General features: G+C 32.4%; 3 protein-coding genes across 5 annotated transcripts in view; 2 read left to right on the top strand and 1 right to left on the bottom strand.

Annotated features, from left to right (window-relative positions):
• LOC129795765 (fat-like cadherin-related tumor suppressor homolog) overlaps window positions 1-4,959 on the top strand; it is a 94,791-nt gene extending 89,832 nt beyond the window's left edge. Inside the window, exon 18 of the mRNA XM_055837248.1 lies at window positions 1,583-4,959. Coding sequence (XP_055693223.1) covers window positions 1,583-2,010 — 428 coding nt within the window. The 3' untranslated portion in view covers window positions 2,011-4,959. The remainder of the gene's footprint in view (window positions 1-1,582) is intronic.
• Window positions 4,917-6,264, bottom strand: LOC129795665 (transcriptional adapter 1-like). The gene is made up of 2 exons (XM_055837126.1): window positions 5,260-6,264; window positions 4,917-5,188 (listed from the first exon to the last, which is right to left on the bottom strand). Exon 1 carries the CDS (start codon window positions 6,175-6,177, stop codon window positions 5,269-5,271), a length of 909 nt encoding a protein of 302 aa, XP_055693101.1. The 5' UTR covers window positions 6,178-6,264; the 3' UTR covers window positions 4,917-5,188; window positions 5,260-5,268.
• A 224-nt stretch (window positions 6,265-6,488) lies between these two features.
• Window positions 6,489-9,245, top strand: LOC129795633 (E3 ubiquitin-protein ligase makorin-1). 3 transcript variants are annotated; one of them, XM_055837077.1, is made up of 5 exons: window positions 6,489-6,628; window positions 6,899-7,778; window positions 7,853-7,991; window positions 8,061-8,198; window positions 8,292-9,245. In XM_055837077.1, the coding sequence occupies exons 2-5, from the start codon at window positions 7,042-7,044 to the stop codon at window positions 8,391-8,393; spliced, it is 1,116 nt and encodes a 371-aa protein (XP_055693052.1). In that variant the 5' UTR covers window positions 6,489-6,628; window positions 6,899-7,041; the 3' UTR covers window positions 8,394-9,245. The 3 variants fall into 3 exon arrangements, with proteins under 3 accessions (XP_055693052.1, XP_055693050.1, XP_055693051.1); XM_055837075.1 differs by having other exon boundaries at window positions 6,782-7,778; XM_055837076.1 differs by having other exon boundaries at window positions 6,489-7,778.
• Window positions 9,246-11,137: the final 1,892 nt, after the last annotated feature.

Genomic DNA, 11,137 nt, shown 5'->3' with positions numbered 1-11,137 from the left:
AATTATTAATCTCTTTCGCACCATCTCGTGTTTCTCCTGCTTAAATATTAATTGTCGCCCTCCCACTCCCCAAAAAAGGAGAATCCAAATGGTGGAGTTTTTGATTACTTTCTCCAGAAGCACACAGAGGCTGTTTGATTTGATTCATATTCCCTTCTTCTCCATGCCGGAGACAACTCTGTCTCTTTGCAATTTGCTATTCAAAAGGCGAGTTAATAAATTCTCACTCTACACCCCCGCATGCCAACAATTCAGGAAAAATCCAACGTAGGAGGGGGGGGGGATTTAGGTGGAAGGCTCATCTATATAGCCAGTTGTGGAGGCTTGAAAGGACATTATAATTCACGAAAATATCTCTTCTATTTATCTTTTTCCCCCAAACCAAACCAAGCCAATCTCTCAGCTGATGATTTAATTTTGGCTAAATTGTTATTCACATTTCATCTCATATTTTATGAAAATGGAAATATTTCACAATACATTAGTAGGGCGAGGGGGGGGGAAGGTTGTGATGGGGGTTGTTTAATGAGAAATGATTTGTTGGGATTCCTTCACATTTTTTTTGTATTTAATCTCTTATCCTTTGTTGGACTTCTTTTGGTTTTATTAAATTAGGATTGATATAAAATGTTTTCAACTTCTCTGTTAATTTTAAAAGATATTTAAAAAAAAATATTTAGTATTTTCTAAAATTAAATTTTAGTTAAATCTAAATAAATCTGTAGGGTCCATTACCTACCCCATTACAATGCGCGTGAGTGTTTTAGTCTCGCAGCATACAAAAGGTTAACATTTGAATTATTTTATATTCGATATTTTTACCTCTATAGCATACTTTAGAAAGCTTTGCATTCCCAATTAAAAATTAATATAAAATTCAGACATTTCTGCTTCAGTGACCTGTTGAGAAAAAAAAAGATGTCTCTCCTTTCTCTTCCTTCTCATCATAATTTTAGAGATTGGTTAAACTTTAATTTTATTTCAACGTTGAGCAGGATGACGAAGTTTTTTGTGCAGCATGGGAATGTGGGCAAAAGGGGGGATTTATTTGAATACCTATTCCGTCGAGAATGGAAATAAACTCCAACATTCGAAGTGGACGATGGAAATTCAATGGGTAAAAATGAATTTCTCTTCTGTATTTTCACTTATTTTCATATATCAACATCCCCATTCTAAATGCGCAGCCAGTTGGTGGGATTTCACAGCGACAAATTCACAAATATTCCGTCGCGCAAAGGAAGGGGGGTAACTAATTAAATTTACCTTCTCTCCCAGCAATAATGTCGAATTTGCGATGTAAATAAATGGTTAAATCCCTTTGTTTTTTGTTTCCTCGAAAAATGGCGTCATTTTGTAATAAGAGATTTTCCATAGTAGTCAGTTAAGTAGGCCATGCTTTCTTTTGAAGTTTTGTCAAATACGTAGATTCTGACCACTATACTACCGAGGATTATAAATTTTATTCCTGATTTTGCATTTTTTTAAGGAATATATTAATATTTTTCATTAAATGTATTGACAAAGGAAGTAACCAAAATAAAATCGTGTTAAATATGCATTTTGTTTTTCCCTGAATCAGCAGCGGAGAGCTATGTGCGTCATCCAAACAGCTACTTGCCACGGTACAATATCCAGAGTGATACGGACGGGGAAAGGTCTTCATTGATGGCCAATGGGGGGACCTTTGATGTACCCCCCGTGAGTATCATTGAATCCGATGAGGATCAAGAAGAAGAAGAGGACGGTGTCACCATACCGGCTTATGGATTCCCAGCATCATCGTCAGCGATGAAAGCTCGTAGGCGAAATCGCATTGAGGCACGCGACATGGAGCTGGCAATGCGACAAGCAGGTCAGGAAGATGATACCCTTCTCGGTGGGGGTAGTGGTGGCTATCGTCGTGGCTCTGCAAGTGACCTCTCTGTGCATCTTTGCGAAATTGAAGATAGTGAGTATGAAGGAGATTCGAATGCATTGTCCAAGATAATGCAACAGACATCTGTTTAGGGAAATTCATTAAAAAAAAGAAAAAAAAAACAACCGCATGCACCATTAAAGGAAAAAAAGATTAAAAAGTTTAGCGAAAAGAGTGTCTTTTTCTATGAAAGAGATGACTTTTTATTTAAATTTCTCTACAATTCTTTTTTTTTCTTTTCACCTGAGAGTGATGCAACACCTCTTTCATCCCGTCCTAAAAAAAAATGTCTTTTTCGTATACTTCAGCACGGAGCCATCCTCTTAAAAAAAACATTTCATCGTAAAAGAAAATAAGCATTTTGAGAGTTTATTCTTTGAGGCGATTTTGCTCTTTTCTTTGACGTTTCTTTCAAAGTATTATTTCTTATTGAAAAAAAAAGATTTCAAACAACTCTAGCTGAGAAAAACAAAAACTTCCTTCAAACATTATTTCTTTGCGTACTTTGCCTACTTAGTTTTTTTTAAGCACAATGCAAAAGTTTGAAAACAAATTGACTGTTTTTTTATTATTATTTTTAAATAAATTTTCAATTTCTCAGTGAGTGACGAAAGAGAAAATTGCATAAATAAAGAATTTAAATTCATGGAATTTAAGCTAAAATGTGATAGAAAGATTCGAGAAAGAATAAACAAAAATCCATTTTATAAACCATTTTATTGACAAAACAAAATCATTCTTGATAGACTTTTTTTATAATAATTTGTTTTATTATGCAAACTTGATTTTAGAATTGAGAAAAAAATCGCAGCTAAATGATAATGTGGATCAATTAATTAGAAAATAATTTTAAAAATTGATTTCTTCCATAAAAGTACCTACATACCTATCAAGCCACCTGGCAAAACTCTTTTCTATCACCTATTTATAATTTTGCAATTAATAGTTAAACAATGGGTCGTACAGCGATCAAGAAGTTCTTGAAAATTGAAGAATTTCTTCTGAAATTTCAATGATTTCAGGAATATCTTGGTCCCTGACTGAATACGACCCAATATTCCTAAAAAATGAAAGAATTAATAAATCAATGGAAAATAAAACATATTTCTGGCAGCACATTAATCTTGATTCCCAAATCCTCTGAGTTCTTTACTCTCCATGTATTTGCTCGTAATTAAATAAATATAATTTAATCAACGGTCCCTGCTAATCGCAGCTGATTTCTAAGTAGCTTATCTTTTTTTTTCTATTAAAATACCGAAAACTTATTAAAATATTTTTTTATAAAGAAACTCTTTTTCTCCAATATATTTTCATGCAATATTTATTGAAAAAAAAATAAATAGATATTTTTATCGATGATTTTTTTAATCTTCATTTTTTTCTTAACTATATATTAAGAAAATTGCATCAGGCACAGCGTTAGGATTAAGGAGAAAAAAAATGTGTAAAAAAATATTGTTAATGAACGGAAGGTTAATAATTCATTTTATATGAAAATTTCTATAACTAATTTGGTTTTGTAAATAAAATGTATTAAGCAAAAAATAAATAAATAAAATAACAAAAATTGAGCACCCTTTTGAGAAATTGTCAACCCCTATTTTTATAAAAAAAAAAAAGAAAAAAACATTCTCATTATAAAATTCTTTTTGGTAGGTATTACAAACACCTTAAAAAATATCGTATACTTTGTCTTAAAACATTTCAAAAAAAAATGAACGCGAAATCTTTTTCCATTAATTTTAGTTAAAACTGCCACATATATTTTTCTTTTAAATAATTACAAAGAAAAAAAAATAAACTAAACAATGCATTTACTTTTGTGAAATAAATTAATAACTAAGAACAAGAAGGATTGTATAGGAAACTCACTTTATTAATACAAAACACACACATTTTTTTTAATAAAAATAAATAAAAATAAAACGTAGCGAAGAACAAATCACGTAGTTTGTAGGAAAAAAAAAAAGAAATATTAAAATACTAAAACGAAAATTTAATGAATCAACTATGAAAGATGCGAAGTAAATGAACGTGCGAAAAATGAGAGAAATATTAGTGCTAGAATATTATGAATAAAACGTAAAAATATGTAAAATATGATGAGGCCATAAAGAGAAAATTCTTTAATTTTTATTCATTTTTTTCTTTTAATTTGTTTTTCTTAAAGAATTAATGCAAATTATTCACTTTTAAAAGAGAAAATGAAAGAAAAAAAATACCTTAAAATACGGACTGAGGAATCACATTATACAAAAAAAATTATTACACCACACCATGTAATTTTATTATCACCTTTAAAATAAAAGAGAAAAAAAAATAGATAAATAGGAAAATTTTAATTACATAGAAAGTAATAAAATAAAAAAATACATAATTTAACAAGAAGAAAAATCAAAAACAGAAATATTGGTTTTATTTAGAATTCATTCCAGTGAAAGAAGATAGAGAGATAAAATAAATAAGTCGTATTCAGCTACCAAGAAATTCTTGAAATTTCAGAAGAAATTCTTGAAATGTTTGAAGTAATTCTTGAAATTTTAGAAGAACTTGAAATTTCTGAAGAAATTGGCCATCAATTTGTCCATTGAATGCCCTGAGGAAGGACTTAAATAATCTGAAACCTCGACTTTTAAGAAAACCCATTCATTGCCCACGGTCGTCCTTTTTCTTGTTCAAATTTCAAGGATTTCTTGATCGCTGAATACGACTCAATTGAAAGAGAAAATCTCAAAAAGGCTGCAACGAATTCTTGAGTAAACCAACAAAGACAGCAAGAAAGACTTTTGAGTTCCACAAAAAATAAAGAAAAACTATAAAAACAGGAACGCTAAAGACACTAAATGATACCTTAAAAAAATAAAAAAGAAACCATCAATAGATCAAAAGAAAATCATGATGAATCCACATATCTTACAAGATGGAAAAGAAAAACTATAAAGAAAAAATTATGAAAGATGTATCTGAGAGAGTTATGAAGAGAAATAGTGGAGAGTTATAAAAGAAAAATTTTTATTTAATACACTTTGTACAATGAACTTTGAGTTTCTTTTTTTTATTTTTAATATTAACTTTCTTCCAGTAAATTAACAAATATCCTCTTTCTGTATAATATTAGTTACAGCTGGATTCAAGATTTAAAGAGAAGGGTGTTTTGACTTCACAGCATTAGGTGAGAACATAAATCTTTTATGCTTCAGCCAACATTTTCTTTCGCCATATGTAGTAAATTTCTGCAGAATTCTTCGTTGCTGGAGGAACCAGATTCTGGAAGACAAAAAAAAGTTCTTTTAGACTTCTCCATAAAAAGGAAAAGTTAAACCTCCCAACAAACTCACTTGTAGACGCTAGCCGAGACTATTGCTTATCCTCTCTGCATTGATGGAGTACACCGAATGCGAAGGTATAATATTGCGATCCTGGAAGGCTCTATAGAGATCCTGAACGGTGATACTGTGATGCTTTGGTGGTAAAACTTCTCCGCATTCAGCCAGGTACACCGTGTCGTCAATGGGAATTTTCGTACCATTCCCCACGAGGGTGATCTCCCGCCGTATGTCCACGGGTCCATCGTCAATCTTTTGCCGTGTGACGGTATTCCGGAGGAAGGGATTCTTCACTGGATGCCCAACGTCGTAGAAGAAATCCCCTTCGGAGGTTGTTTTGAACATCTTCTTCTTCATAAAGATCATCGAGAGGATGTTCTTGAGGAGCATCTGCACAGCAACACTGAGCATCTCCGCTGCTGAATCCTCCACATTCACTAAACCAATTTCCCATGCACCCACAAGGAGTCGTCCCATAATTAGAGCACTATCGGGCAGAAATAATTCCTGCGCAACAAATCTCTGTTGATAATTCGAATTGTGATGTTGGGTATCCTGCGTGGGTTCAGCCGGAAGGTAATCATACACAGGAGCTGGTTCAAAGGTTGCCCTCTCAGATGCCCGGAAACTCCTCTTGCGCTTCTTCTTCACACTGTTGTGACACTTTTCCGGTTGTACGGGTGCTTGGATGCTCTTCAATGCAACTGATTGGGTGAAACCACAAGTTTTCCTTATGATAGCACAGATAAATTGATTCTGGAGGTGCATCTGTTCAATTGTGAGCAGCTTCCGGGCTTCCTTGTCGAACATTTCCTGCGTAAAGTTGTTATTCCGGAACCACATACTGAGGTAATTGAGGTATTTCGCCCAATTCTCCCCCAAAGCCTCCATCAGGGCATTCCTGGCCACGACAACTCCATCCTCTTCCATAATTTCCTCTTATTTTGGGACTCTTGCTTTCCTTTTCAGTGCTACTGGCTATTTTGCTATTGACACAAGGTGTAAGGAGCCGAAGAGGCCACAAATATCATACATAACCTCCAAACATAAAACATTTTGAATATTTTTTTTTCTTTTATTCTACAAGAGAAGCATAAATTTTTAATAATCGAAACATAATTAAAGATCAATCATTAATGAAAACGTTGAAAACATAATTTTTTGGGAGTTTTATGGATCTTTTACGAGCATTTATGATTACCCCCTCTCTTGACAAAAACAAAAAGACGAAGAAGAAGTTTTTGGGGTAAACCGTGAAAATTTTTCGGCGCACGAATCTACTTCATTCTCTTCGCGTGAAAGAAAAAAAATTGTGAAATTTTCTTCGCTTCCAGGCATTGAAAAAAGCCCAAAATTGTAGAGAAATTCCTTTTGAAAGGTGGTAAGTGGACATTTGGGTGGTGCAAGGAAGAGATTTCCATTGAAGATTGGACAAGAAATCAAGGGAGGGGCTGTGTTTTTGAAACTTGTAAACGCGTGTGCGTCTGGCCCCTCAGAGAAAGAGAATTTAGTTCTTTTTTTTTTCATTCAAAAGGGAACTCCACAAGGCAAATAGAGCGCCCCCCATTTGACCCCGTAATCCCCCCTTTTGTTTCGGGACTGTGTACAACACAGTATGTTGATGAAGAAAAATTCCCTTTGAAATTTAAAGGTCCACAAAAGACAAAAAAATTATTTGCGCCATTCCGGGGAATCCTCTGTGTGTGTCCGGAAGGTGAAAACGGGATTGTTAGAAGATTCACAGGGCAAGGAAAACTTCTCGTATCAGGTGGATAGAACGCAAAACAGCAAGAAATGTCATCAAGTACCCGTGTAAAGTTGCCCATTGGCTCAACATCAGCTGGCACATCGAGTAAATCCAATGTTTGCGCCTACTATGCAAAAGGTATGTGTCGCTTTGGGGAGTGCTGCCGTTTTGCCCACATTGATCCACCTGCGGATGATGCAGCCGACGACCATGAAGCACATCCTGTTGCTGGGACATCCACTGCAGCAGGACCCCCCATTAATCCAGATGATCCCCAGAGTTGGGTCCTGGCACCGGTCTTTGTGCCAAAACAACGCATTGACACAGAGAAACTCTCCTATGCTGAGGTGTGTCGTGACCCCAATATGATGGAGGAGGAGGAATTTGCTGCTGCTGAAGCACCCCTTGTTGTCACCCAACCAGAATTGTGTCCCTATGTGAAGATTAACGATGAATTCGGCATGTGTGCCTACGGTGATGCCTGCGTGTACGCTCATGGGGATCTGTGTGATCTCTGTGGCCAATTCTGCCTTCATCCCACAGACGAGGAACAGCGCAAAAATCACAATGTACAGTGCATTAGGCAGCACGAGAAAGACATGGAGCTGTCCTTTGCCATTGCGCGCTCAAAGGATAAACTCTGTGGCATTTGCTTCGAGGTGATAATGGAAAAGTCCGGGCGTGATCAGCGATTTGGTATTCTGCCCAATTGCAATCACATCTTCTGCCTCGAATGCATCCGAAAGTGGCGACAGGCCAAACAGTTTGATAACAAAATTATTCGGTTAGTTAATCTGGAAGAAATTTTTTTAAAGTTTTTATTTATTTTTTCTTGTTAATATTTTTTTTGTTTTGTAGATCCTGTCCCGAATGTCGAGTAGCGTCAGATTTTGTCTGCCCCAGCACCTATTGGGTTGACACCCAGGAGGAGAAACTGAAACTCATTGAGGAATATAAAGCAGCACTCAATGCTAAAGACTGTAAATACTACAAAAAGGTACTTCTTAATTATTTTTTTTCTTTTACTAACAACAACTATAAAAAAAAAACTTCTTACAATTTACAGGGAAGTGGATCTTGTCCATTTGGCAACAAATGCTTCTACAAACACGCAGACAGAGATGGAAAGTTGGTTGATTTGGGTGCACCAAGGCGACGATTTGTCCAATCTGGAACACATCCTAATGAATTGGAAATTCTACAGGTAAGTCTTTATTTTTTTTTCATTGTTGTTGCTCGTTTTTTGCTAAATGCAGAACAGAGAGATTCTCAACATTTCTTTTATTTTTCTGTGTAGCAATTGATATTTTGGGACTTTATCGAGGCATATGAAGTAGATTCAAACTTATCAGATAGCGATGATTCCGATTGGTCTGAATATTTGTATAATATTCAATAAGGACAAAACACACACAAACACACGAAAAGAAAAGTAAAAAAAAGGGATAAATTGTGTATCGTCGAAATCATTATTTTTGTGATTTTTTTTGCTATTGGAAACGGCATCATCTTTCTTTTAAAAACAACCTACCAACCAACTTTCTTCGAAACCAACAAAAAAATAAATGCTTCATTTTAGGAAAGAGAAAAAAAACACATTTAGGATGAAAAAAAATTTTGATTTTCTTTTACTTTGAGAGAATTTTTGTAGACCTAGAGAGACACGCCCTAATAATGGACAAATTTTATAATTCAAAAAAAAAAAAAAAACAAAGAAAAACTCTTAAAAAGAGGTGAAAAAAAATAAAGAAGGCGGCACAGAAAACAAATTATTAACGCAGATCTCTCAGAATTTGAAAACAAACAAAAAAATCTATATATGTATTAAACAAAATGAAGGAGAGTCCTTTTTGTAAAAAAAAAATAAATGCTTAAAATTGTTAAACATTTAATAGAAAAAAAAGAAGAACATACAGCATACATTAAAAAAAAGTCAAATAAAAAGCTAAAAAAACAAGTGTCTAAGAAAAATTATATAAAACAAAATGTAATTTTTAAATGTTTCACAAAATCTTGAAGAATTCATTGAGAGAGTGAGAGAGATAGAAAAGAACAAAACACAAAAAAGAAACAAAATATTAAAGAAAAAAAACATACTAGGATTTAGAACAAAAAAAATCTGACAAATTTCAACGCAACGCGTCATGAATTTATCTTTCGGGGGAAAATAATAATTACATAATATTGTTGTGGAAAGGACGCGGATCTATTTACTTACATGTAAGAAAAGGTCATTTATATTACCATTAAATAGGTTTTCTTTTTTTTTTTGGAAGGAAGGGGGGTTATGTACTACACAAGATAAACTGGCAACTTAACGTTGAATGCGCGCTGTTTTTTATCAAATAATTTTTTTCTCTATATATTACTTATTATGTATTATAAATAACATTGTAGTAAAATAAATTGAGAAAATATATAAAATAGAAGAAACAAAAAAAAATTGAAAACTAATTTAGTGCAAGATGTATTAACATTGAAAATGGTAACTTTCTGGTGCACAAAACAAAATTCCAAATAACTACCTACCTACCTATACTTATTAATTAAAATTAAAAAAAAAAAGTTTTGTGGGGAAAATTCACGAGGAAAACGGTGAGGAAGAGGCAAGAAAAAGGTAACTTGTCTGCAATCAGCGACGTTTCGAATAATTTATATTCATCCTCAAGCTCTGTGAATTTATCTATACAGAAATTTTGTCAGACATTTCATTAAGAAAAATCTTTTGCAAAAAATAACAAATGTTGGGAAGAAGTTTAAGAAAATAGAGTTAAGAATTTTCTTATTTTTGTCTTATTTTGCAAAGTTTTTTCTTAGATTTTTCTAAAAGAAATGTTTGATAAATCTTATTAATAGAACTATTAATTATTAATCTAACTGTGTGAAATTTGTATACTTCCTTAAGCCTAAAGATAAATAGAAATTATTCGAAACGTCGCTAATTGCAGACAAGTTGCCTTTTGCATAGGGGCTCCTGACCGCTTTTCCGGTGAATTTCTCTCACAAAAATCATCACGGTTGTTAATTTAACTCAACAAAAAAATAATTTTCTTTTCATTAAAATAAAAATCGGAAAAATGTTTTTTTTTTATAAAGAAACTGAAGTTTTTTTTTGTTTTCAATAATTGTTCTTTATTCATTTTTTGTTTTAAATTCTTCACAACTCAAGCTACATACATATGCTAATATGCTAATGGTTTCTTTTAACATAATTTTCATTAAAAATATCAAAAATATCCATGTAAATTTTGAAGAAGAAAAAAAAGATTAAAGAAGAGTTCTTTTTTAAGCGTTGTGTTTTACAAAGCAATATTGGAAAAAAAATATTTTCACAATTGATAACGATTTTTCTCGTATTATATAATAAATAAAATAAAATATTCATTGAAAAAAGAAGTAGAGCACGTTGGGTCCTTAATAAAATTCAAAGGAGGTTCTAAGCAAAAGAAAATAACAAAAGAAAGAAAAACTTATATACCTATAGAAATGGGGTTGATTCTGTTAAAAATCTTTTGAGACTTTAACAGTTTGTTTCCTTAATCGGGTTTTCGAAGGAAAATATGCTTTTCCAAGATTCTTTAACAGATCTTTCTTACTGTTTTTGTTTTTTTTTTTTTTTTGGAAAAACAAATCCTTTCATTTCTTTTACGAAACGACAATGAAACAATTTGAAAATATTAATAACAAACTCATAAAATCTTTTATTTTGTAAGAAATCAAAAGATTTTCAACAAAATCGACCTCAATGTTAAAAAGATATTGTGATATTATTTCTTCTGGAAAACATTTTTTTTTTAAATTTTGTTACTTACATTTCTTCCATATTGCCTTATACATAATAACAAATAAAATACCACCACGTATTAATTTGTCGAGTTTTTCCTCTTTTCATTTTATTTAATCATTAAATGCGGTTCTAATCATTGAAATTGTTTAAAAATAATTTTTATTTTGTATGTAGTTAGAAAAAAAATTAATATAACATTTACAATTTACTTTAATAAAAATAAAATAGTAGGTAATACATTAGCCTTCAACTAATTTCGCAAATAATCCGGATCTTTTTTCTTTTCGTTTAATTTACTTTAATTTTTTTTAAAGTAGTTTTAAATGTTTTTTTAATGCAATAATCTCTCTTAGATT

This window comes from Lutzomyia longipalpis, chromosome 4 (assembly GCF_024334085.1).
Source record: "Lutzomyia longipalpis isolate SR_M1_2022 chromosome 4, ASM2433408v1".
In the NCBI taxonomy this organism is placed as follows: Eukaryota; Metazoa; Arthropoda; class Insecta; order Diptera; family Psychodidae; genus Lutzomyia; species Lutzomyia longipalpis.
The sequence above is the reverse complement of the archived record's forward strand: the minus strand, read 5'-3'. Positions and strand labels throughout refer to the sequence as shown.

Excerpts from the sequence above, each read along its gene's own strand:
- LOC129795633 (XM_055837077.1), top strand. The coding sequence starts at position 7,042 with ATGTCATCAAGTACCCGTGTAAAGTTGCCCATTGGCTCAACATCAGCT. Across the intron at positions 7,779-7,852 it reads TTTGATAACAAAATTATTCG|ATCCTGTCCCGAATGTCGAG; the intron begins GTTAGTTAATCT and ends TTTGTTTTGTAG. Across the intron at positions 7,992-8,060 it reads ACTGTAAATACTACAAAAAG|GGAAGTGGATCTTGTCCATT; the intron begins GTACTTCTTAAT and ends TACAATTTACAG.
- LOC129795665 (XM_055837126.1), bottom strand. The coding sequence starts at position 6,177 with ATGGAAGAGGATGGAGTTGTCGTGGCCAGGAATGCCCTGATGGAGGCT.